A 24853-nucleotide genomic window follows, 5' to 3' on the forward strand; every position below is an offset into this window, starting at 1 on the left:
TGCTAATGGGGCGAACCACTGCAAAGAACTGGATTTGCCTTTTGTTCACTCAGCAGGTCTGTAATGGTCTGTGACATTTCATCCAAACTTTGTGCTGCTTTTACCAAATTATGCAGAGCGAGTACATGCTGGTGGAGAGGTTCAAAGTCACAAAGTAAGGGAACCCTGAAACAGAGCGCAACCAAATTAGACTTCTAATTTCTTAATGAGAAAGGGGTAACTACAACCAAACATTGTAATCTGTGCCCAAAATGATTCTCTATCAATCAATACCAAACAGGTTTAAGAAGACTAACACATACCATGCAACAACACAGATTACTATCAGAAAAAACTAATTTCATGGCATTAATTTTCCTCTACTTTATCGTCTTCATTTTCTGATCTTTATTTTCTAATCATCTTTATATTCCCCATAAGCTTCCCAAACCAGCCATGGAAGAACCAGCCCATCATGAAATCCTCCTCTGTTCTGGAGTCCCCTGTGAGCACTGATGCTCTTCACACCACCCAGGATAGCAAGAACATCCCAAAGTGGGAACTATAGGCATTTACCTGAGGAATGGCTGAACTTCAGAAGGACAAAATGATTGCAGAAACTGTAAATCTTTTAATGAAATATCTGGAAGTTCACAGTCAAACTTTCGAGGCTTCTGTGTCTATATATATATATATATATAAAATTAATAAAAATATATAGGATAATTTTGTATATGATTTCTTACTATATATTGACTATACTTACTATATTTGTTATAAATACTGTATTTCTTACTATATAATTCAATACAATAAGTAATTAAAAATGCTTCAAACGATCTACTCATCCCATAAAGACAGAATAAAATAATCAACTACAAATGAAGGACTGCTCAATGAGAAGACCATCTCCCGAGTCTGAAAAAACAGGGATGCCAGGCTTGCTCCCTCTCTTCTCTGCTCTCAGCATCTTTTCACAGGAACACTGCTGTTCCCACCTACATTAAAGGAACCCATCTGTCTCACTACCACACAGGCCTCAGCACAGTCCTGAGGCCCACCCTGGCCCTCCATCTACTTTTGTCACCACTGGTGTGTGGTGCTGTTTTAAGGCAGCAAAGACTTTCTTTCTAACATAAAACTTCCTTCCATACCCTTTACTCCAACTTTTCATTACATTTTCCTAAGTATGAAATCTTAGTCAAGTGCAGCTTCTAAAAAAAAAAAAAATCACCTACCATTCTTTTGATTATTGCTGAGAAATGCAGCTTTTAAGACAAGACCACGGCCTGAGTCATGACTTATGCAGGGTTCCCCAGTAAAGGCGTGTGTGTAGGAAACCCTGCCTGTTTGCAGACACACAAAAACACAATGTCTACAGCCCTAAGGAATCTTGTAGCACGAAACGTGTGGCGGTGAAACAGTGTGTGTGAAGAGAAAGTGTGTGTGGAGAAAACAGACAGACAGCATTTCCAAAACTTACTTGACCACGGAATTGTTTTTTGTTTTGTTTTTCATGTAATAAAACTAGTGGTCCCATTCTGGTTTAGAAACACAGGGACCTTATATTTCATGGCTTCGATGAAGATGACCTGATTGGGGACTGTCCAACATGAATGAAACAAAGGGAAGGTGGGAGGAGGGCAGGAAGGAGAGGAGGAGGGAGACAGACCCAGTGAGAAGAGACTCCATTCCCACCCATCGCAACAGTGTCCTACGACATCACCATTCCAAGCAGAGAAGACTCCTGACCAAAAACTATGAATTCATCTTAGAGTCAAAAGCAGTTATTTTGATTAAAAATTTGTTTCTGATAAATATCTCCACTTCTGAAATAAAGGTCTGAACTCACAGGACTTAGTCATGTTAGAAAATAAATACTTACACAAAAGGATGGGGGCCAGGAGTCCAATCCCCTGAACAGACGATTTCTTAGAAAAGATTTCCCTGCATAAAGAGATTAACATGCAGTTAATCTACAACTCCGGCTGCATAATGTACTCATAACTACAAAATAAAACCAGCACTTTTTCTTAAAAAATGTAAGTTATTAATAAAGAACACTTACTAAATAATTTCCCAAAGGATTCCCTTTTTGACTTCTCAGCCTCATATAATTGCTTTCCGTCCTTGACTAAAGCACCGGCCCACTGAGGAAAGGAGAGCACGTGTTAACATCAGCACCAACTCACTGAGGACCAGACACAGTAAACACAGCTCAGCCTGCGTACCTCCCTGTAGTGTTTTATGAACATTTTTCTCCTGACAACCTCAACAACAGCTAAGCAGTACATCTGAGGAACTGTGCTCAGAGCTTCTACGATCTTGACTCTTTCTAAGAGCTCGATAACCAGGCGGAGCAAAGCCTGCAACTTCTCTCCATCCTGATCAGCGTGGAGCATCACAAAGCAACACCACCTGCAGAATGAAATCGAGATGCACAGACTCTGAAAAACCATCCGTGCCGTGGTTGTCAACCGATGAAGTACGTCAGTATGGTAATAAAATCACACCATCACTTGGGAGAAATACAAAGCATCAACTCCCAACACCCCAAACCAGCTGCCTGAGAACGACTTACTTGAGTCTGACATGAAGGTTATTTGCGAGCTCCTGTTTGGCAGTGGTGCACTTCTGTTTAATGTCCAACAGCTTTCTATGGTTTTGCAACATAATCATCAACTGATTTGCATGACTCAGGCACAAATCAGGTAGCACAGATGCATCCTTCAAGTTTTCAGCTCTCATCTGATTAGCTAAAAATCCCTTTGAGAGAAAACATTTTAAAGAATATTAACTTTCATTAAAAACATGAACATTCATTTAAGAGGAAAAGCTTCATATTAGACACAAACCGTTCTCCTCTCAAATAAGATTTTAAAATCTCCTACTTTTCTGAATATAGTAGACAGGTCCATAGCAAAAGATTCAGAGTTTTTAAGAAATTTATGCTTATCTAATTCTGTTCAATTTTCATGCTTAAAAAAGAGAGAGAGAGATCCAGGAAGATAAAGCAACCTGTCCAAGGACACAGCAGGCAGATGAGAACCAGAACCTGTGACTGTAAACCCCTGCTAGGCCGCTGTGCAGTCAGAGTGCAAGGAAGTCACACAGGGCCACTGACTTTACAAGATTTAATCTATTCAGTGATACTCAACAGTATACACTTCTCCCAATAAAGAAACAATCGACTGACTACAGCACTCATTGGAAAACCATTCCCCACTCCAGTAATCCTGGGCTGTTGTACCTTATTCCACTGACCTGTGTGCATGTCTTCAGAACAATGATTTCCACAGTACTATTTTGTAGGAAAAATAATGACTAGACTCTTTTTTTAGCTATCCTTATTTATTTCCACAAGGGAGCCTTGCATCTTTTTGTTAGGGAAGGATTGTGCTTAGGCTGTAGATTGATTCAGACACACGTGTCAAATCCAACAGCAAACAATTAAAAAAAATAAGTCTAAAGACATCTTGAAGAGACATCTTGATGAGTCAGTGCAGTGACAACTTTCCTCTTACTCTATTTACTGAACAGTTAACATGCTAAGGAAGTTTTGGGGTGTGCACATCCACGTTACTGTCACACCTGCCACCGGACACAATCGCATTTGAAGGGCTCAAGCTAGGACAGCACACACAGCTTCTTTCTGTAGTTCTCTCTCTTTACTGTTTCATGTTTTTCTCAACATCATGAATGTAAATTTAGGTTTAAATGATTTGTTAAAGTCAAGATGGTTCAATATCTGAAAATAAGACAATTTTAGTAACAATAATGTTAGACTTTATTTTTCTTCCCATATGTTGCATGATGCTTTTTCTGTAATTTAGTTTATAAAAAGAAGTACTGCTTTAGTCTCCTTTGATAAAATCTTAAGAGGTTTTCAATACTTTTTACTGAATCCAAGGAAAATACTGCATCAATCCACAATCCATGGAGTGCAAGCTCAACGCAGGAGAAATACAAAGAAAGCCACAACTTGCCACGTCACAAACTGCTAAAAACCAAACCAAAGGCAAACGGCTACAAGTGAATCACTAACAGCCTAGAATTCCCTATCAAGAGAAAATATCCTTGAGAAACAAAGGATTTTCCAATGACAAAACCTGAATTTACCACAAGCTGGAAATACTAAAGAATACTTTACCGTAGAAAAGTAGTGTAAGTTGCTCAGTCATGTCTGACTTTTTGAGACCCCATGGACTGTAGCCTGTCAAGCTCCATGGGGATTCTCCAGGCCAGAATACTGTAGTGGGTAGCCTTTCCTTTCTCCAGGGGATCCTCCCAACCCAGGGATCTAACCCAGGTCTCCCACATTACAGATGGATTCTGTACCATCTGAGCCACCAAGGAAACCCATTTTTAATGTATGATAGACTTTAATACATCAGAGATAAATGTATCATTTAAAGGGAAGACTGCTAATACATTAAGAAGACAATATATTATGACCACAATGAACGTATTCCAAGAATCCAAGGATGGTCCAAGATTAGAAATGGAATGTACCTTCCTTAACCTTATAAGGCTTTCTAATAAAACAAGGGGAAAAAAAAAACCAACCTACTACAAACACTGTAATGGTGAAATGTCAACCATTTCCCACAGATCAGGAATTAAGCAAGGACGGCCAGTATAACATCAATACTCAGCACTGCACTGGGTGGGGGTGGCGTGAGGTGGGGACCCAGTCAGTGCAAACACAAGATGAAATCAGTTAAGGGGGCTGGATCCAAAATTAAGGGAAAGGAAAAGAGAATCTGGTAGTTACAAGATGAATTCAGTCTGTAAACTATAAAAACATTATAAATATTTCAAGCATGTTTAAAAATTATAGAACATCACCACATGGGGAAAACGTCCAGGTCAGTCACTCTCCACAACCCCACCACCTTCTCATGGTTATAAATATAATCTGGTATCAGAGATCTTGGAAGTGAAAGTAGCTCAGTTGTGTCCAACTCTTTGTGACCCCATGGACTGTACAGTCCATGGAATTCTCCAGGCCAGAATACTGGAGTGAGTAGCCTTTCCCTTCTCCAGGGGATCTTCCCAACACAGGGATCGGTCTCCCACATTGCAGGCAGATTCTGTACCTGATTTCTTGGAACACAGCATTGAACTAGACCTCCTAAGGCTCCCCATTTTCCTAAGGTGGGAGCAGGAGGTGCTCAGGGATCACAGACAGGAGCTGTCGGCGTGTGCTGGGTTCCCTACCGCCCGGTGCAGCCTCAGCTCAAACCTCTGAATGTGAGGAACCGGCCTCCTCCTGTCCTACCAGAACCAGTAATACCATAGTTAACAGTACTCACGGGTGACATGGAAACACAGTGCACAGCAAACGAACAGTGCATATAAAAGACTAGTCTAGAAACCACAAATCCCCTTTCCTGAGGGAGGTCTGCAGTAAGCACCTGAGCGAGTTCTTTCTGCTCATTGACCAGTCGGCCGCAGCTGGCAATCATCTGGTCCAGGGCGTACAGCCGGTCCTCCAGGCCCTTGATGGCTTTCATGTTCTGATTATCGAGATTGGCAATAGTCTGACGGCATTCTGCCATAAAGGGTCGAATGATCCGGGGATCAAGCTGAGTGACATGGAAATATGTATGAATGAAATTTTCAGCCAAGAGCTTAAAATACATTTCACACTATTGTGACCTACAACTTCAAAAAAAAAAGTGATAGTAAAGATTATAGAAAAGTGGAAACATGAGAAATCAAGATTATATTTCCATAAGGTCAAGAACAGGGTAATTACAATGTTACAAAAACACAATTATTACTGATTATATTGGGATACTTAAGAAGTAATCTAGTTCCAGGCATACACCCTTCAACTCAATTCTCAATAGCCCACCAAAAATGCTATTTTCAAGCTCTTATGAAATAGGGCAAAATTAGTAACAAAAACATATTCTTTGGTCATTACCTGTCTAATCAATCCAACCTCCCCCCTAAAACATATCAACATCTTCAAACCTCCCTCCCCTGGGCAATATCTTTATTTTCAGGTTGTACTCCTCCAGCAATCTGTTTCATCACCTATACTTTCTTGCTGTGTAATCTCTCCTATTGCTGGACTTTAATTCTCCAAGTTTCCTGGAATTTACGTAATTCAAGGAACCCAAACATTTCTCTCCACCTGCTCTACTCCCCTTGGAAGAACACTGCACACTGGTGTCTTCTGTGCAGATGGCCCTGCACTGGCTGCTCTCAGGGCTCACATGTGGCCCATCGGAGACCACCTCCTCCGGTTTCAGTGTCCCCTCCACTGGACCCTGCTCCTCTTCTGCCTCTTCCATAAACAGGTGATCCGGGGGGGTTCTGTGCGGTGGCCCATTTCTACTGCTTCTCACAGGGTTTCAGCAGTGACTGTAACCAGAACAAGGTGACTCCCAACCTTTCCCGACCCTTTATCTCCCCATCAGTGCCCAGTCCCTGTTTCTGCCTGTCTGCTACCCTCTCCACAAGGACAGCAGCCACGATCACGGACTCATTAGAGCTGTCCTCTGCTCACGTTCCTAAACAGCTTCCTTCTGCCCAGACAGAGAACTGCAGAAGAATGTATCCTGAGTTTCTCCAGCTAGGTCTCTGTTCATGCTGACTGCCCTACCAGCTACTGAAGCCCACCTCTGCTCACTGAGCAGTCCCGTCAAACACATCTTCCCTGAACACTAGCAGCTGAGCAACAACAAATTATTTATTTTTGGTACACTGTTCAGCATGCTGATAACACATGTAAGCAATTAAACATGAACTATTCTAGTTACTGAGAATTCAGTGTAGTCATAAGCAGCTGCACTTCTAAGATCATGAAGACGTCAACAGCCATTATTTAACATGGGAGGCACCTGCCTTGTATGACAGCTAACTGAAATGTGTGCATATGTGAACATTTTCTATTTTCATCGTGAGTCCAGTACACACATTTCCAAAGTACTGACTAGCTATAAATTATTAGGGTGACAAAAAGCTATAGAAGATGACTAAAACAGATTTCAACTTGGGCAAAATTATGACACACAAAGCAGCAGTGACTTAAGGAAGAAAAAAACTCCGGACATATGCTGCTGGTTACGATGTTCCTGTATTTCATAACTCACTGAGAGAACAACACAACTATACAGATGAATATGGAAAAGTGTCTTGAGACTCACTCAATTCTGTAGATGTAAATGAATGTGAATTTTCATCAAGCCAGACAAGGATTACTGTTTCTTCTCCCTTGTCATATAAAGTGAATAAAACTTGAGTCTTTGCTAGATTTCATTCAAACATACAAACACACAGCTATCTGTAAGCCCTTTATAAAGAGGTTCCCATGGCCTAGAGGCCTGTTCTCTGACTGATGTAAAACTATAAAAAATGGCATTTCACTCAATCACAAGCACATGACTGATTTTCCACAAACATAAATGGAATTATCAGGCTACTAAAACATCAATAGTTTGAATAGAACACTAGCTTTCATTCACTTCTGGCAGTAATCTTTGCATAATATATTCCACACTTCTCTACCCAGGCAAATGTCTTAACTGAAGCTTTCTTTGACAACAAATAATGAATGGCTAAAATGAAAGCCACGCCCACAGGATGTCATCAAGGACGCGGGTACTGAGAGAATGACGACTCACACTGCACTCCGCCTTCAGCAAGAACAGAAGGCTGCTGTTTCCAGGCACCCAGACCTGTGTGGCCTTTCTCCCAACAGCCAACCACAGACCAAGCCTCTGTCCAACTAACTGAGTTCACCTTTACACATGGTCCGCCTCACTGACACACGTGCCCCACCAACTTCCTCTCAGGCAGCCAAGATTTTCTACCACTTACTGATCAGGTCTGAAGAACTTTATTCCAGACTTATTCCCCAAGTTTAAAAGCTTTTATAAGTGTACTTGGGGAGAGCATAACCCTAAGCAAAAGTCACTACGATTACAAAATACAACTAAAAAAACAATGTCTAAGTTCTGACTTTTATCTTAGGTGAATCTAAAATTACTTCTTTTAAACATCAGAGGCCAGCTGCCAGAGTGGCATGGGGGCCTGATTAGAAGGATGCCCACAGAGTTTTCTGGGAGGTAGAAAGGTTCAGTGTTGTCCTCCTTTGGAAGCTGGTTCCTAACCAATCAAGACTTGTGTATTTCACTGAATGTAAATTATTTTCAGAGTCAAACAATTTAACTGTTAAAGATGTAAGCAAAATTATATCTGCAGCATAGCTGCAGAGACAAATTACAGGAGCTATTAAAAAAGTCCAAGTGATACTACAGGACCATGAAGAAAAAAATTCTAAGTACTACCAACACCACCTAAACCATCCCCACTGGAATGGACACTTCAAGCCTCAGCCCTGCATAGAGATTTTACCTATTATTACCTCTAGTAATCTTCCCAAATTTGCTGTCAGTTTCATAAGTATGGTTACATTACCCGTTAAATGATTTGGTTTGTCCAAGGTCCTTCCTACACATGGTTATGAAGTTTCACTCCAAGGCTCAAGGCACCCTTTCTCCCACTACTGTACAGGAAATACTTAGTGTAGGCAATGTAACTTCAATTGGCGAAAACAACACAGTGACACAAGAAAGATCAGATTAAGACTCCTCACCCTGCTCATGGAATCAAAGCACTTCCTGACCAAGGACTCGACGTCATTAGGCCTGTCCTGCACGTTGATCCAGTCTAACAGAGAAACATTAAAGAAAGGCAGGTCCCCCTCTTTAGCCTCTACTGCAGCTGCGTCCTGCTGGGCAGGGCTTGGACAAGGCTCCCTCACATCTTTTCCACTTTCAGCATCTGCGGTGTCTGGGGCTATGTGCTCCACAGACATGTGAAATGAGGTTAACGAGGGTTTGCTCGTTGCTGCAGGCGTATCAGGAGAGAGCACCAGTTCAGTGGAGGTCTTCGTCTCAGCCTTTTCTGAGCCTTCACGTTCAGGCAAGGAATCCGCTCTCCCTAAACATTCCCTGTAACTGTGTCTGGTGAGGCACTCCAACAGCGGAATCTTGGCCATGACTGAAACCGCAGTTCCTAAACTTAAAGTACAAAAGACCTGTCAGTAAATCATGGGACTGCTCGAGTTAGAGGTTAGCATTTTGAAAGGAAGAGGTTATCTCTGCACAGAAATCTCACCCCCTCTCTCTTAGACTACATGCATCTGAGCAGTCCACGAGGTGTCCGTTAAAGAAAGCAGAGAGGAGAGTACCTTTACACACTGAGACCCTCTAAAGTAAATGTACAAGTCCACACTATACATATGGACACTCAGTTTTTAACTAAACTTAACGTATAAAAAATTCCAACTTATAGAAAAGATTTACCATAGCAGTCTCTTAAAGTTTAATGTTTTGTCTCTAAGCTAATCAAACATTTTAGATATAATGAAAGCAGAGGATAAAATTAACAGTTTTATTAGAGATTAAGGTTAACTCTTGGGTGTATCATACTCTGAAAATAGACAGACAGGCAGATAGATATATGTTGTCAAAAAACATGAAGGAAAGATGAAATCTTGATGATTTAACTTCTATAAAAATATATATAAAATTACTTATGCTCCTACATTAACATGTGAGATGACTAGCTCCTGCCTTGTACCCTTGAACAGTTTTACTTGAAAAGGTTATTACAAAAACTTTTAAAAGCTCTTTCCAGTCTTAATCTCTCTCTTCCTTCCCAAGATGTGTCCCACTGTCATCTCAAGACCAAAATGTTCTAAATATTCATACCACAAAATACAGAAACCTGAATTAATAAGGCCCACTTGATTTCAAAAAAGAACATGCTACTTCCCTCCAACTCTAATAAAAAATTTAAGAAAAAACAAACAAAAAATGAATATAAGACACTGAAAGCATACAGGTACACACACAACAAAGGGCTACATTTGTGCAGAATTATTGCCGTATTTTTTACATTCATTATAGCCCTTTAAAAAAAGAACCAATGGGTATCAGATGCTTACATGCAAAGAACCAAAAAAGAAAAGAATCTATATGAGAACTAGAACACAATAGCTCTTTTCCATCTTAGCAAGCCTACATCATATGGCAATATTTTTTTAAAAAATTTTTCTTTGACTAACTTTGAAAACTTTTCATTTGCATTTTGCCTCACTTTATTGGTAGCAAGGCAAGAAACAAAGATTCTTGGGTTTCTAAATAATTTCAAAGAACAGAGTCTTTTACATAAAGAAAATACAAGAAAACAAAATGTGGTAAATCCATATAATATGTGGAGGATGAAACTAACCATAGTTTTACAAATTTTACACTCCATAAAAGTCATTATAAAAGTCTCAAAAAAATAAACCTCAATTATAATAAATACGTGGCCTACTAGAAATGAAGTGACCGTTACTGAAAGTACTGATAAACTGCAAAGGTATTTTAAACAAACATCTTATTATCCATTTTAATGGCAAACATACTGAGTAAGTTTTAATTTGATGTCTTCTACGGATTGCAGATAATTTGAATAAATACTTTCAAATTTGAAAAGCAGCTTTTGGTAGGAATTTGAGCAATCTTCCAGATTGGCCATAATTGCAGCCCAGCCTTGGTGCTGAAGATGTTCATCATGGACCAGACCTTCACAGAAAGAGCAGAGTTTCTTGGCAACTTCATACATTTCCTATGTTGGAAAAGAAGAAACAAATGGTAAGAGAAGGTAATGCCTATGCACACGTCTGCACATGTGTACTTAAGTGCATGCATGAATGTGCTCTGAACTCATGTCAAAGGAAGCACTGTTCAGGATTGTTCCAGGTTATGGCTTCTGCCTGCTGCCATGGTAATAAGGAGGAACTCACACCTGGGGGAGGATAAGGGGCTGGAGGTCCGTGAAGAGTCAGGCAACAACAACCATCAAAAGTAAAACTGTGAATTTACAAAAGGGAATAATATGTGGCAGTTAATACAAACCTGCAACTACACAACTGAGTCTCAGGAACATTGCACTGGCTCAGGTCAGTCACAAAAGGAGTCAGGACACTGGTCAACCTCACAGAAGAGAAAAATGGGGACTGAAAGCAAGGGAATACAAAGGAGGGCCGTGGCTGATGCCATATTTTTAAATCTCTGTTCACTTTGTGAAAATACAATGACAATGAATATCTAGTTGTGATACGTGCATTTTCAAATATGTATGTTAATAAACAAAACTCTATTATTAATTTTACTAACAGTAAAGACAAAAGTCCAAGGTCACACAAGTAACTGGGAAATTTGACTCTGGAGATGGCACTCTGGATGGTTAGAAAACAGAGCCTGGTGGTCCAGGGGTGAGGAATATAGGCTCTCACTATTGGGAGCCCAGGTTCCATCCCTGGGTGACCAACTAAGATCCCACAAACCCCATGGAATGGCCCAAAACACAAGTCTCTAATTGCTGATGCGGTAGACAGTCTGAGCCACAGGTCACTGTCTTGGTTTTGTACAGCAGCTTTTGGGAAGAATGGTACAACCTGAGGTACTTTCTTCCCTCTGCTTCCCATTCTTCTTTCTCCTTATTTTCTTACCTGTACATGGACAGTGATCTTTCCAAGCAAAACAAATAAAATCCCCCAAACTCTCATTCCCCAGAAGCAAAAATGCTTCATCACAGCAATTAACTAATTAAGCTAGTGAACACTGTGATTAGAATATGATCAAGAACATCAAGAGTATCTTTCCATTTGTTATGTTTTATGCTCTAGAATTGTATACGCTTTTGTTGATGCTGCTATTGAGAATGCAATATATTTCCCATTTCTATTCTAAAGGAGAACCAATAAGGGAAATATGAATAATGTCTACACATTTTTATCACATACTCCAATCAACCTTACAATTCCTGCTGATGGATTTTTATTAAATTCTCTCAAATTTACCAAATATGCAATCATATCACCTAAAATGGATGTTTTTAAATGGCATGCAACTGTATAACCTATCTTTATTTGTTTATTAGTAGACCAATAATCAGAAAACATCGGAGAAGGCAATGGCAACCCGCTCCAGTACTCTTGCCTGGAAAATCCCATGGGCAGAGGACCCTGGTAGGCGGCAGTCCATGGGGTCGCACAGAGTCGCATACGACTGAGCGACTTCACTTTCACTTTTCACTTTCATGCATTGGAGAAGGAAATGGCAACCCTCTCCAGTGTTCTTGCCTGGAGAATCCCAGGGACGGGGGAGCCTAATGGGCTGCCGTCTATGGGGTCGCACAGAGTCGGACACGACTGAAGCGACTTAGCAATCAGAAAACATATCTAAAGAACTTTAGTAAATAAATTCAGTTGACAGATTTGCCTTTTTAAATAAAAATAATGCTGCCTTCTAAAAATCATTTCCAGACCCTTTAATGTTTATTAAACATATTTCAGAAAGATGAGAGATGAGGTTCTCTTTTTTATGTTGCATCTCATGTGAAGAATGAGCCAGTTTCACAAATGCATGTACTGCATTAAAACAGACTGCTAAGAAATATATTTTAGAAAGCAAGTATTCATACTTATTAGTAGTTTATTATTTTACTAGTTTATCTTCATAAAAGGTAAATACTTTTTGGTTGATTATAAGACATTTTTTATGTCTGAAAGCAAAATGTGTCCCCCTGCTGATAGCTTACAGCTAGTATTACAGCAAAGTACTAGCAAGTCAAAAACAAACACAAATAAACAAAAACAAAACCAAAATGACTGGGAAACAACCCACAGGGTTTGCAAGCAGCAATACAAGTATGTATCAGGAAGAAACTGGGTTCTCCTCCGGGACCTGACCATGGATACAAGAAAGAACCACACTCTAAGAGCTCCTTAAGCTCTCTGCCTGTGTCTGTCTACCTGAACACAGGAACTTCACTGACCCAAGCAATGTTCTAAAGCTATCATCTGCATTATCATCCTCTAGGAGAGATGGTAAACAAACGTTTCAGATAGTTGTTCTGTGCTGAAGTCTGTAACTGTAGAATGACTAACAAAGTGTGCAACTGAAACTATAAATCAGACAGAGTCATCACAAAATTATCTTTTCAAAAAGTTTGCTGTTTTTCATGTTTTGGGCATTCTTCTTCTGTAATTTAGACTGCTATGCTATTTAGATTTGGATGCTTTTAGAAGTAATCAGGTTTTTAGATCATTTGCTGTTGCCTAATTGTCCACAAAAACATTACTGATCGTTATTTTGTTAAACACACCAGTTTTAAATTTTAAACTGTACCAAGTATAAATAATATTACAATTACCACTGCAAGTTGTGTCCTTGAAGCAACAGTGTGAAAAACAGCAGGCATCATAAGGGACTCTTCGACTTTTATTTCCATGTCATTTTCTGTTGAAAAGGTAGTTTTAGGAATAGCAGGTAGACGCTCAGACAAGATCATTTCCTTGTTAAAAAGAAAAATTGGATTTGTGTCCTAGAGAAGTAAAAAACAAAAAGAACTGAAGTAAACTGTTACAGACACAGAATACGCACACTGCCCTCTACAGGAGTCAGACCGCAGTTCCCAGCCGCTGGAGAGCGGAAAGCTGGAGCCCGCCCGCGGGGAGGTCAGGCACCTACCGTCCCAGCGCTGTAGGTGCACACCCTGCGGTCGGCAGCCATGCACTCGCCCCCGTTGACCACCAGCACCTGGTGCTGAATGGCGATCTTGTACTTGCTGTGGATCGCATGCTTCAGGTCAGCCACACTTCAGAGAGGGAGGGGGGCAAAATCAGTTATTTACATTTGCCTGAGGACGGCCTTTCTCATTATCAAAGTCACTCTGTGTAAAAATATCTGACAAATGAACTTCAATCAAAAGGTTTCCCCCCAAACAGTAGTAAAATATATAAGCTTATTGTTCCCGCAACTGGATTCCACAATCAACAAGCCAATCATAAATAACTACAAGGTCAGTAAACCACCCATGTGCCACATCTAACACTGAGCCCATGAAGTGCAGCCAGCAGAAATATTTATTTCTGTGATCTTTACATAAGTAGCAAAGCTGCTTATATTAGCATTTGTTAAAATCCTCATGTGATGTGGAAATTTTAACATACATCCCGTTACATAAAACATTAAGTGGATACCATGTGAAAATTGCCCCCGTTTTCTCATCTTTCAAAAAACCATTCAATTACAAGTCAAATCATATTCTATAAAAAACAGAACTCTCAGAAAGTAATTTCATCCATTAAAAAAGATAAGGTTTATCCCAAGTTTTACTCTTTCATTAACAAAACAAACACTACTGGCTTTATTCATTAAAATAATAAAAACAATGATGAAAAACCATAGGACTGGAATATGCTGGTTTATACAGCTAACAACAATACTCTCAGCAGTGCACTGTGAAATTCAGAGGAACAATCAGCTATGAAAACTTACTTCTATTAGACTGCTTTGGTTTGAAATCAGTTTTGTTTACTGTGAAAATACAGTCACACAAACAACAAAGCACAACTTAACAAATTTAATGTTAACATTTTAGAGAAAGATGACAATTGTACATGTAAACAATGATTTAAGACTTTCCATACTGCCACTCTTATTTAACAAAGGAACAGTATTCTCAAAATCAAATCTTTAACTTTCTATAGGTACAAACTGCAAAACTGATGAGAATCAAGAAAAACACAGCTCACGTTTGCACTGTAAGTTCAGTGTCAAATGTCAGGGTGGTTCCAGTGTTCACCAGAAATACATACAACTTCATGATGGTTTCCTGGATTCTTTAAGCTTACACCTCACACTCTGATACGGTTACTGAAAGAAAACAGACAAGAGAAGTCGTCAATTTACAAACACATGTATAAATGTGGTTATGTTCCCATAAGACAGAGCAGTTATAATACACAAGCAACAAAAAAATAATAGGATTTGATGGCTAACATGGCTAACTGGACAATTCAGTAAGCCTGGTGCTTAAAAAATAATAATGAACAGTAATGAGGCTAATGAGAAGTATAACTTCTATCATGAAAAAAAAATAATTAATTTCAGGAAGAAAAAGGCCAGGAGTTAGAACAGTTAGGTGTATATTTCACACTGTTCTCATGTACCACACACAACATTAAGAATAAAAATTAAAAATGTGGTCAAACATTTTTCTGATTCCAAAAGTTCTCCCAACTTCTTCTTTGGAACTACAACAATAACAACAACAAAAAAATAGTTTTAAACTTACTAACAGCAAATAAGAGCCACCACTTGAAACAGGAGGGACAGACTTGGTTAATCCAAGTTCCACCTCCACGCTGAGCTAGAAACACTCTACACAAGAAACTCTGGCCCTAAGAGCTCATCACTTTGTGGAACAGCACAAAGTGCATAGGATATCTGAATATTTAAAACAACTCTGCCATTACCCAGTTATCCAAGTCAAAATCCTACATATTAATAAAGCTTCCTCATCTATGAATAAAGGGGCAGATGTCAAGAACTAGTATTTTATTTTTTAATGACCAGAGGTAAAAACCCCCAAAACCCCCAAGATCAATGTAAGTGATGAAAGATAACAAAAACTAAATTTTCAGAAACTAGTAGCTATCTTTCTTTATGCTCTTTCTACATGAGCTTAGAGTAGAATTATGAGGGAAGAAAGGGAAAAAAAGGAAGCAAGACTTTAAAATTAACGTTTCCAAAATCACTATTTTAAATGCATTAGATCAAAACTCCGTTATAAAGGCAGGGACTGTGACTCACCAGCAGGCACTGTTAAAAGGACTACCACTGTTCTTAAGAAGCAGATTACAAGTGGCTTATGTTTGCTTTGCTTGATATTGGCAACTGAATGGCATTACTGGTTAAACTCAGTGAACTAGAAAAGAAAAATTTCTGGATTATTATAGAGAAAAATAATTCAACAATAACAAAAGCATGCTCTTCCAAAAGAGTGATCTCTACTCTTCTTCACTGAACCACAAGCACATGACCTTATTCTAGACCATCCCATTAAAAAGACATCAAAGTCCCCAGAGAGCTCCCCAACACTGTCAAAGCCTAGAGTCCCTTTTGTCTTTAATACACAATGGTCCCCATTACTTGTATATTTAATACTTACGGTTTCTTCTGTAAAACAGGAATAAAAGGGTACCATAGCCGCGAGCCTCAAAGCCAGCCCCTTGGACATGGGCAGGGCCTGGGATCTGTTGGAACCACTGAAACTCAGCCAGGGTAACAGGAGGTCATTTACACGATAGCACCTCCTCAACATAACCTCCACCTTGCCAGCTGACCGTTCCCGCCTGCCAGCTTCACAGGACACGCTGTCATATGGAGGGGCCCACGTGGCAAGAAACAGAAGCCAGAGCCAGCAAGAAGCCTCCGTTCAAGAACCTGCAAGGAGCTGGTTCTTGACAAGCACGGCAATTCCTGCTGAACCTCAGACAAGACCCCACCCCTGCCAGAGACCATTACCGAGGCTACTGAGACAGAGCACCCAGCAAACATGGAATAAATAATACGTCTGTGTGTTTCCAACAGCTAGGACTGTGGTACTTCTCACATACAGTACCAGCATCACAGGGGCATTGAGGGAACACAGTGAGTAGAGACCATCAAATCGCTGGGCAGATAGGAAGAACCCCTGCTGGGTGACTGCTCCTCCTCCTCCTGGGCCTCCTCCCCAGTGTCTGGCTGGGACCCCACCACCTCCCGTGGCACCACTGCTGATGACCAAACCCGCCAGCACGCCTCCCTACCCCGAGTTCTCTATATAACCCCGCCCCCATCTGCTCCACCATCTAAAACCCCTCTTTACTGATGGAACCAACAAACCCCCTCTCTCACGTGCTGTCTTACAGACCATCCTGTCTTCCTCACAGGTAGGTAAACAGCAGTAACAATCCAGTTAGTAGTAGTCTTATTGTCTACGCACCACCGACTTTGACTCCTGAGGCTCCTGTGTTCATCAAGCCCTCACTTGCAAGTCACTCAACCTGCTCCCTGCATCCTCGACCCCTCACCTCCCTAAGCATCCTCCCACTGTCCTCAGGGAGGATGGGGGGGGGGGGCGTTGTGTGTGTAAGATAGTTCCACTCCTGAACACCAACCACCATCAGGATGACCTTCATAGCAGCAGCCACCATTCATAAGTATGTACTATGCGCTAGGTCACTGTTCTAATAAATGCTTCACTAAATGAAATGTTTCATTTGATCCTCACAAGAATTCTTTAAGCTGAGCTTCCCTGGTGGCTCAGGTGGTAAAGAATCTGCCTGCTAATGCAGGAGACCCAGGTTCAATCCGTGTGTCAGGAAGATTCCCCTGGAGACAGGGTATGGTAGCCCACTCCAGTATTCTTGCCTGGAGAATCCCATGGACAGATGAGCCTGATGGGCTACAGTCCATGGGGTCGCAAAGAGTCAGACGTGACTGAGCAACTAATACACAGAGACAGAGAGAATCCTTTAAGAGGGATACTATCACCATTCTCACCTTACAGATAAGGAAACTAAGAAACCAAGGCTTCAGTAATATCGCAGGATCCAAGTCCGGACAGTCCAGTAAAATGGCAGACACTGTGTGGCTTCTCCTCTCCTCCCCTCCCCAGGTTTCACTCCCAAATGCCACACGGCTTAACTCTCTGAACAAAATGAGCTACTTCAAGTCTCTGAGGCTCTTCCCCAGCCTAAACCCTCCTTCCTCTGCCCACTGTGATCATCACCCACCATGATCTACTGCAACCCACCCCCCCCCCCGCAACACATACACACACACATTCTCTTTCATGGAGTTAAACACACAATCCTGCCATTCGCTGTGCTGACTTTATATCCACGTGTGCTTCTCTGCTGCAGCTACTGGGATGTTTCTCCACACAGTTCTCACCTCTCCTGAATAACAAGCTTCTTTAAAGCAAGCATCCTGCATTCCTGGACACCAGCTCTAAAATACTTTCTCAATAAAATGAATGAATAATCCCACACTAGCAAAGAATTATCCTATATGCCTGTGAAGACTGCGGAGAAGTCACATGAGTAACACTGACCACAGGATTTCTCAGCTCGTTTCCAAAGGTAAATCCCTAAGGTTTTCAACGTTGTCATCTCCACCAAGGATAAGTAAGGCTCCACTTCACCTACACTCACCCCACTACCAATTACAGGGCATGCAGTTACTCTCCAAATGTACCTAATGGCTCTACACTAACACTAAGAGACGTGTTCCTGTCCCACTGCAGATCAGAACCAAATCTTTTAATGAATGAAGGGCGAGAAGCCAGCAGACTGAAGTGATAGACAGCTGTCCGTCAGGAGCTCCCAAGTGGCAGAGCCAGTCCTGGGTGAATGTCAGTGCAGACCCCTGCCTGCCCTGGAGGGCTTGCGGTGTGAGAGAAAAACTGAACAATCACAAAAACTCTACATGAGGATTTCATACTAGAGCATCATCCAGTATATCTTGATTCATCAATTACTTGTCCACTAATAACTGTCTCTCCACACTATTACAGATACTTCATAAACAGCATTGACACTCAAAATGCACTCCACCTATGGTTGTGCAGTGGTTTCAATCAAACCCAGACTTAGATGGACCAAGCTCCACAAGACCACTCTGCCCCCTGGGATCCCAGCCACAAGTCTGGTGGTGCCCGGGACCACCCCCACTTCAGACCAGCGGACTACACGTTCAGGGGTCACCTAAGCTCACAGAGTTCAGAAAGTGCTGTACTTTGGACTACCGTTTCATTATAGTGAAAGGATACACATTAAAGGTGAAAGCAGACAAAGGAAGATTTGCATGGCAGGGAGTCTGGCGTGCTCCAGATGCAGGGCTCTGGGGGTCCTCTCCAGGGTCAGGAGGGACAGTCTTGCCTCCTCCTGGTGGGGATGTGTGGCCCACCCACATTTTATTGTGTTTTAAATGTGTTTAAAATGTTCATTAATCCATACCTATAGATAAGTGACGTATTTATCATCATTCAGCTACAGAATGTACCATGTGATTCTGTTTGTGAGTTTCAGTTTATTAACTAATACTGAGGGATATATATGAAGACACAAGCATTAAAAAGTCTGAAGAATGTAACATCAATTTTTTTTTTAAAGGCTATCTCTGGATGCTGGACTTTGGTCTCTTTAAAAATCACAATTGGGGGTTAAAAATACTTGTTTCCATTTTTGAAAAAGAAAAAAGAACATCACACAGTTACAAATAAAGGACCCGAAAACCCACCATCTCGGCTGGTCCAGCTCAGGGATGGACAAGACTCCTCACCTGCTGGTCCTCGGCTGGCTAGCCCCCGTCAGGCTCCCAGGGAGAACTACCCCTCACTCCACACACTTCCCCAGATATGCACATAAGAGGGAGGAGAGCACTGTGAAAAGAACGTGGATCCTGTCTCAGAAGACCTATATTCAAGTCCTGCCCCTACTACTGACTGTGTGACTGATGGACCTCAACTAACCTAAATTATTCTGATACAACAAAGCAGGAGACTTCCCAAGTCACAGGGCTGTGAGAACACAGAGAATGTATACATGCAGAGAAGGGCTATGCCAACCAGAGGCAAGACAACCGCCACTGAGGGTTATGAACCCTCCCAGACCTCTGCCCTCAGCTCAGGACTGGTGCTCAACCACTGCAAGTATCTCCAACCAGAAACCACATTCTCTCTCAAACTCAGCAGGTCTACAGTTCAATTCGGTGCTTTCCCTTTAAAACTGTTCCCTAACTTCCTCTGTGAACAAAACTATCACTCTGTTGCTACCCAAGACGTCAGTTATTTCTGTCTGCATCCTATCCCTTTTTTCCTATATAATCCAACCCCTGATTTTCCAATGACATAATCCTTATTTTAGAGCCTGGAAACTCTCCTCTATCCTGCTCCAGCCCTTCCTGAACACACCCACCACTTACAAGCCCATAGGCCAGACGCTCCGCCCCCCTGGAGCCTTACTGTGGCCACCGCAGGCCGCAAACCTGTCATCTGTTTCTTCACAGCCACTGCCCCACTGACCTCAGGACAGGACCCACTCGGTACACAGTCTCCTTGAACTCCATCGTTTGCCCGCCCCTTTAACGAGAACCCAACTCTGGCCTAAGCTAGATGAGCACTGAAATGGTGAGTCACCTGTACTTGAATGCCAACTCTCCCACGGAGACTCAAATGACCTCTGCACATTAGGAACTGAAATAATACCTCTGCAGAGAGGGACAGCAATAATGCATCTCAGATTACTGCACGGTGCAAGGCATATAATAACAACTCTAAAAATGGTGACAACCATAACTTTACCAATATTTTAGAACTTCATAATCAACCTGTTTGCCTTTCCACAAGTATCTCCAGCTATTTCCCTACATGAAACCCAACCTCTCACTTTACACAGTCTTCCCATACTTGCCATTTCTGCTCATTTGAAAGTTACTCATTCAAGTGTGGTCAGAAAGCCCTTCTGGGTCCATCAGCCCTTTTGGAAGTTGCCCCTGGTCACAGATGGCCTTCGGCCTTCCCTCTCTGACTCTGAACTTACAGAGCTCTCTCGAGCTGTCAAGTCGTATGAAGTATCTCATGTGGGGAGAACAATCTCACATCGTGAAAGGACATCTGTTCCTCCTGGGTCCTTCTGGGATACAGTAAGCTATAAATGAGGGAGTATTTTTTAATTACCCTGATTACCCATTCACTGATTCCAATGCATTTATTCCCAGAGATACAGGTGTTACAATTGTACTTTAATGCTTGTAAAAACAAGAAAGCATCTCCCATATTCACACAAGTGTCTATCATTTATCACTGGATATCTGCAGTTTCTTCTTTGAGGCAGTACCACCACAACAATCAGGTTTGTCACTCTAGCTTACTGTCAACCTGTCTGATCCATTCAAAACTCAGAATCAGCTTCCTTACACGGGAAGACAAAGGGAAAGCCCCAGACAACAACTGACCTCCCGAACGGCACACTGCTGGTTATTATTCACCCTATGTTTACTGAACACCCGACAAAGCCAGATTTTGGCTCAGATGGTAAAAAAGAATCTGCGTGCAAGGCAGAAGACTCAGGTTTGATCCCTGGTTGGGAAGATTCCCTGGAGAAAAGAATGGCTACCCACTCCAGTATTCTTACTTGGAGAATCCCATGGACAGAGGATCCTGGCAGGTTAAAGTCCATGAGGTCGCAAGGAGTTGGACATAACTAAGCAACTAATACCTCTATGCCAGGTGCTGGGAGTCCAAAGACCCTCAAGTTGCTCTCAGGTCTAGCAGACCACATGAAATGTGGATGATGCTGGACAAGGTGGACAAAAGCTTCAGAGAAAGAATAAGCAGTAGGAAAACTTCTGTCTGATTTGCAATTTTGCAAACTGTAATTCAGCAATTGAACCTGAGGTCCACGGGTGCTGCATCAATGAAACTAGTGGTGTTCACCACAAATGGGAGTGTCCAGGTCACCCAAGGACTGCAAACTGGGTTTCAAATCTCCAGATCAGATTTATTCCCACCTGATCCTCCTCCTTCTCTGCCAAGAAAATAAAAAAGAAGGAAAGAAGAGTAGATCAGCCATCTTCCTCACACTCCCCTTCCAGAAAGGTCCAGGGTGTCTGTAACCAACCTGATGGGAGGACAGCAGGATAGGAATGGAGCAAGAGGGAGAGCCCTGGCAGTGTGGATAGAGCTGGGCCTTTGGGGTCTTCCTCCAGATACAGGAAGTACACGTGGACAAAGTAGTTTCTCAAAAATGAGATAACAGCATGCATACATGCAATCTGTTTGAGTTGAATAGCGTAATAACATGGGAATCTCTCCATATCAGTACATATAAACGTATTCCGCACTGTGGTGTCCTGACATTCATAAAAGCTGTGTAAAACACATGACTTTAAATAGTCTAAAATATGTGTCCCAATAGAGATTATTATTACTTTATCCTTAATGCAATTTAAAAATTTGCATGTCCTACGGCTGATTCCTGTTGATGTTTGACAGAAAACAAAATTCTGTAAAGCAACTATCCTTCAATTTAAAAATAAATAAGATTTTTTAAAAATTTGCATGTCATTTGATAGATTCTCAGAATAACTGTTAAAAGATGCTACATCAGGGTTGCACATGGTAGTTTTTTAACAATCGCAAATATGAGCTTCCCAGGTGTCTCAGTGGTAAAGAATCTGCCTGCCAATGGAGGAGACCCAGGTTTGATCTCTGTGTCGGCAAAATCTCCTGGAGGAGGGCATGACTACCCAATCCAGTATTCTTGCCTGGAGAATTACATGGACAGAAGATCCTGGTGGGCTACAGTCCACGGGGTTGCAAGAGTCGGTCACGACTTAGTGATGAAACAAGGTGTGACACTGTCCTTAAATGTAAATGTGAATTCTGCTTGTTTAAAGTCTAACGTCGCACACAATAATATCTACAACAAGATTTTCTAATCTTTCATAGCATGTAAATACACAGAAATATCAAAAAAGGATGTGCACAGCTGGAATTTGCAGTATAATGGTTAAAAACACAGTCATGGAAATATTAACTGCAGTGATTGACTAATATTTCAGTATTCTGATGATTACTAGCCAATTATGTACAGCATATAAAAGAAAAATTTGACCTAGATAGTCCTGAACCAGTCACAATTATGTCCATCTCTAAGCACAATTACAAGCCAATACAGTGAGAATTTAGGGACTTCCTTGGTGGTCCAGTAGTTAAGAATCCACACTTCCACTGCAGGGAACAAGGGTTCCACCCCTCGTCTTCCAGGAACTAAGACCCCACAGGCTGCATGGCAGGACCAAAAAAAACATTAAAATAAAAAATTTTTAAAGGAGAATTCAACAGCAAAATTGGAGGAAAATCCCATAACCCTCAGGGCAGCCACTAAATAGCTGGAAGAAGGGGTGTATGGAGGTACTCAAGCACTGGGCCTGCAAAGAGTCACTTAAGAGAACAGCAGCTTCCCTGAGGGATGGAGTAAGGCCAACCTCCCAGGGCCCTGCATAAAGAGGCCCAGGTTCCAGGTTTCTCAGGTCCACAATAATGGAACAATCACAACACTGTAATCATGACATGTATAGCAAGTATGGAATCTTCAATCCAGTGCTCCACAATCTGCTCCTCCAGCACTGTGTCTACTTCAGCGCATCTCAACGTAGTGTGAACTTGCAACTGATCTTCCTTAAAATTACCAGTGTGTCACCGCCGCTTTCTACAACCTCGTACAAAGCTTACATATAAAGTTCCCCTTGTTCACTGCTCATTGCTAGAGTTAAAACTGGGTCTTGCTGGGGTTTAACATTTCATGAAAAAATGAATGACTCTCAATCCAAACTGCTTCCCAGATTAACCAGGTTTCCTGAAAAAACCACTGTGCCTCCAAACATGGCAGTTTACAGGACGCTACTCTCCTCTCTCTAAGTATCTGTTGAGCCTCCGGGACACCACCTCTTCCTACTGCTCTCCCCTCACTCCTGTCTGCCCAGCTTTTAGTGATCTTTTCCCCTGTATATGCCAAGAACCTCAAAGGTACTACAGTTTCCTTCTATTCCGAGATGGTCAGAAATAGTCAGCTTCCTCACTTCTCTTGGGTCTTTCCTTCAGATTTCAGACAATGCTTAAATAGTTGACTGTATACAGGACTTCAATCTCCCTTCTCTTATTGGGCAAAAACAACATGGTACACATTCCTGTATTCCCTGCAGAGCCTGGCTCCATGGTCTACCTCGGTAAGGAAGTAACAACCATCTGAGGGACTGAGTAAGTGTGGAAGGGGGATGCTAGACTTTCACTGGAGGTGCCTGAGCCAGTGTTTTCTGAATACGAAAAGCTTACTGGGATTACCAAACAGTACTATCTGGATGAGAACATTTTACTACCCACTGCTTTTTTTTTTTGAAAAGTTACACACATCTGCAAAGTAAAGCATTTGCTGAATGCAGGAGAATTTAAAGACAGTCTCAAAATTAGAGGCCCAATAAGAGCTCCTCTCAAGCTCCTGACCGAAATGAACAAGCTTACATAATAAACATTTAGGTTCAAAAGTGTGGAGTTTGTTTGTTTTTCCTCCCCAAAATACAAAGGTCTTGTGCCCTCTGCTCCTTCAGTGAGTTACGTTTGTTGGAAGTAAACCTGTCCTCTATTCTGACCATATCTGTGTTCATCAAGGGCCAGAAAAATGTGGTCCTCCTCTCCTATCATCCAATATCTCCACACTAAGAATCAGGCCAGAAACAATCCTAACTGTGACAAACATAAAGCATTCCAAACAGACGAAATTAAATTACTCTTTTTAAAACCGTGTCTGAGTCCATATCTTATTTCCATTAACAGGCATTTACCAACACAACCGTTTATCAACATAAAGCACCCTGTTTTATAAAACTCTAGGTTTTAGACACAATGTTAAACACAAATGTTGAGAAAAGATGTTCATTCAGACCATATTCTGTTGTTAAACATTAAAAACAGAAAGGAGAAAACCATCTTCAGATCCTCAGCAGGGCCTGCTGACAGATCCAATCAGCCGCCTTCCTCGACTGCCCCTTACGTCTTTCCACAGAAACACGGGACCTGGAAGAACCCTGTGTGTATGAAACATGGAAACGCACCAACGAGACTCCTCATCACACAGGCTGTCCACCTCAAATTGAGTACCCCTCCTAAGCTGCTAACCTCCCCACCCTGCGAAGAACCACACACACATAAGCACCACCCACACAGGACAACCGAGAAACTGTACAATACGGCGACTGGCAAAGCAGGCCGGTCCTCCTGCGGCCAGCATCGGGCCTCCCCTCTCCGGCTTGAGGTCTCTCAGCCTCCGTATCCACCGCGAGCACCTCGGTCCGCCCCGGCCCGCAGGCCCCGCGCTGTGACCACACGGCAGGAGCACGGTGCGGGGACTCAGTTACCAAACAACCCCCGACGCCGCGGCGCGTCCAGCGGGAAGCCCGCGGAGATGCAC

At 41.8% G+C, this 24853-nt stretch overlaps 1 protein-coding gene across 2 annotated transcripts in view; it reads right to left on the reverse strand.

Annotated features, from left to right (window-relative positions):
• The window catches only part of RB1CC1 (RB1 inducible coiled-coil 1), a 40574-nt gene that overhangs the window by 14934 nt on the left and 787 nt on the right, over nt 1–24853 (reverse strand). For both annotated transcript variants that reach the window (XM_040261214.1, XM_040261213.1), the window contains exons 2-14: nt 15651–15765; nt 14591–14711; nt 13524–13650; nt 13207–13377; nt 10412–10614; nt 8591–9017; nt 5397–5567; nt 2561–2745; nt 2211–2397; nt 2048–2129; nt 1865–1926; nt 556–659; nt 39–165 (exon numbers count right to left, since the gene is read on the reverse strand). In XM_040261214.1, the coding sequence (XP_040117148.1) occupies nt 39–165; nt 556–659; nt 1865–1926; nt 2048–2129; nt 2211–2397; nt 2561–2745; nt 5397–5567; nt 8591–9017; nt 10412–10614; nt 13207–13377; nt 13524–13650; nt 14591–14661 (1917 nt within the window). In that variant the 5' untranslated portion in view covers nt 14662–14711; nt 15651–15765. The remainder of the gene's footprint in view (nt 1–38; nt 166–555; nt 660–1864; nt 1927–2047; nt 2130–2210; nt 2398–2560; nt 2746–5396; nt 5568–8590; nt 9018–10411; nt 10615–13206; nt 13378–13523; nt 13651–14590; nt 14712–15650; nt 15766–24853) is intronic.

This window comes from Oryx dammah, unplaced genomic scaffold (assembly GCF_014754425.2).
Source record: "Oryx dammah isolate SB20612 unplaced genomic scaffold, SCBI_Odam_1.1 HiC_scaffold_19, whole genome shotgun sequence".
In the NCBI taxonomy this organism is placed as follows: Eukaryota; Metazoa; Chordata; class Mammalia; order Artiodactyla; family Bovidae; genus Oryx; species Oryx dammah.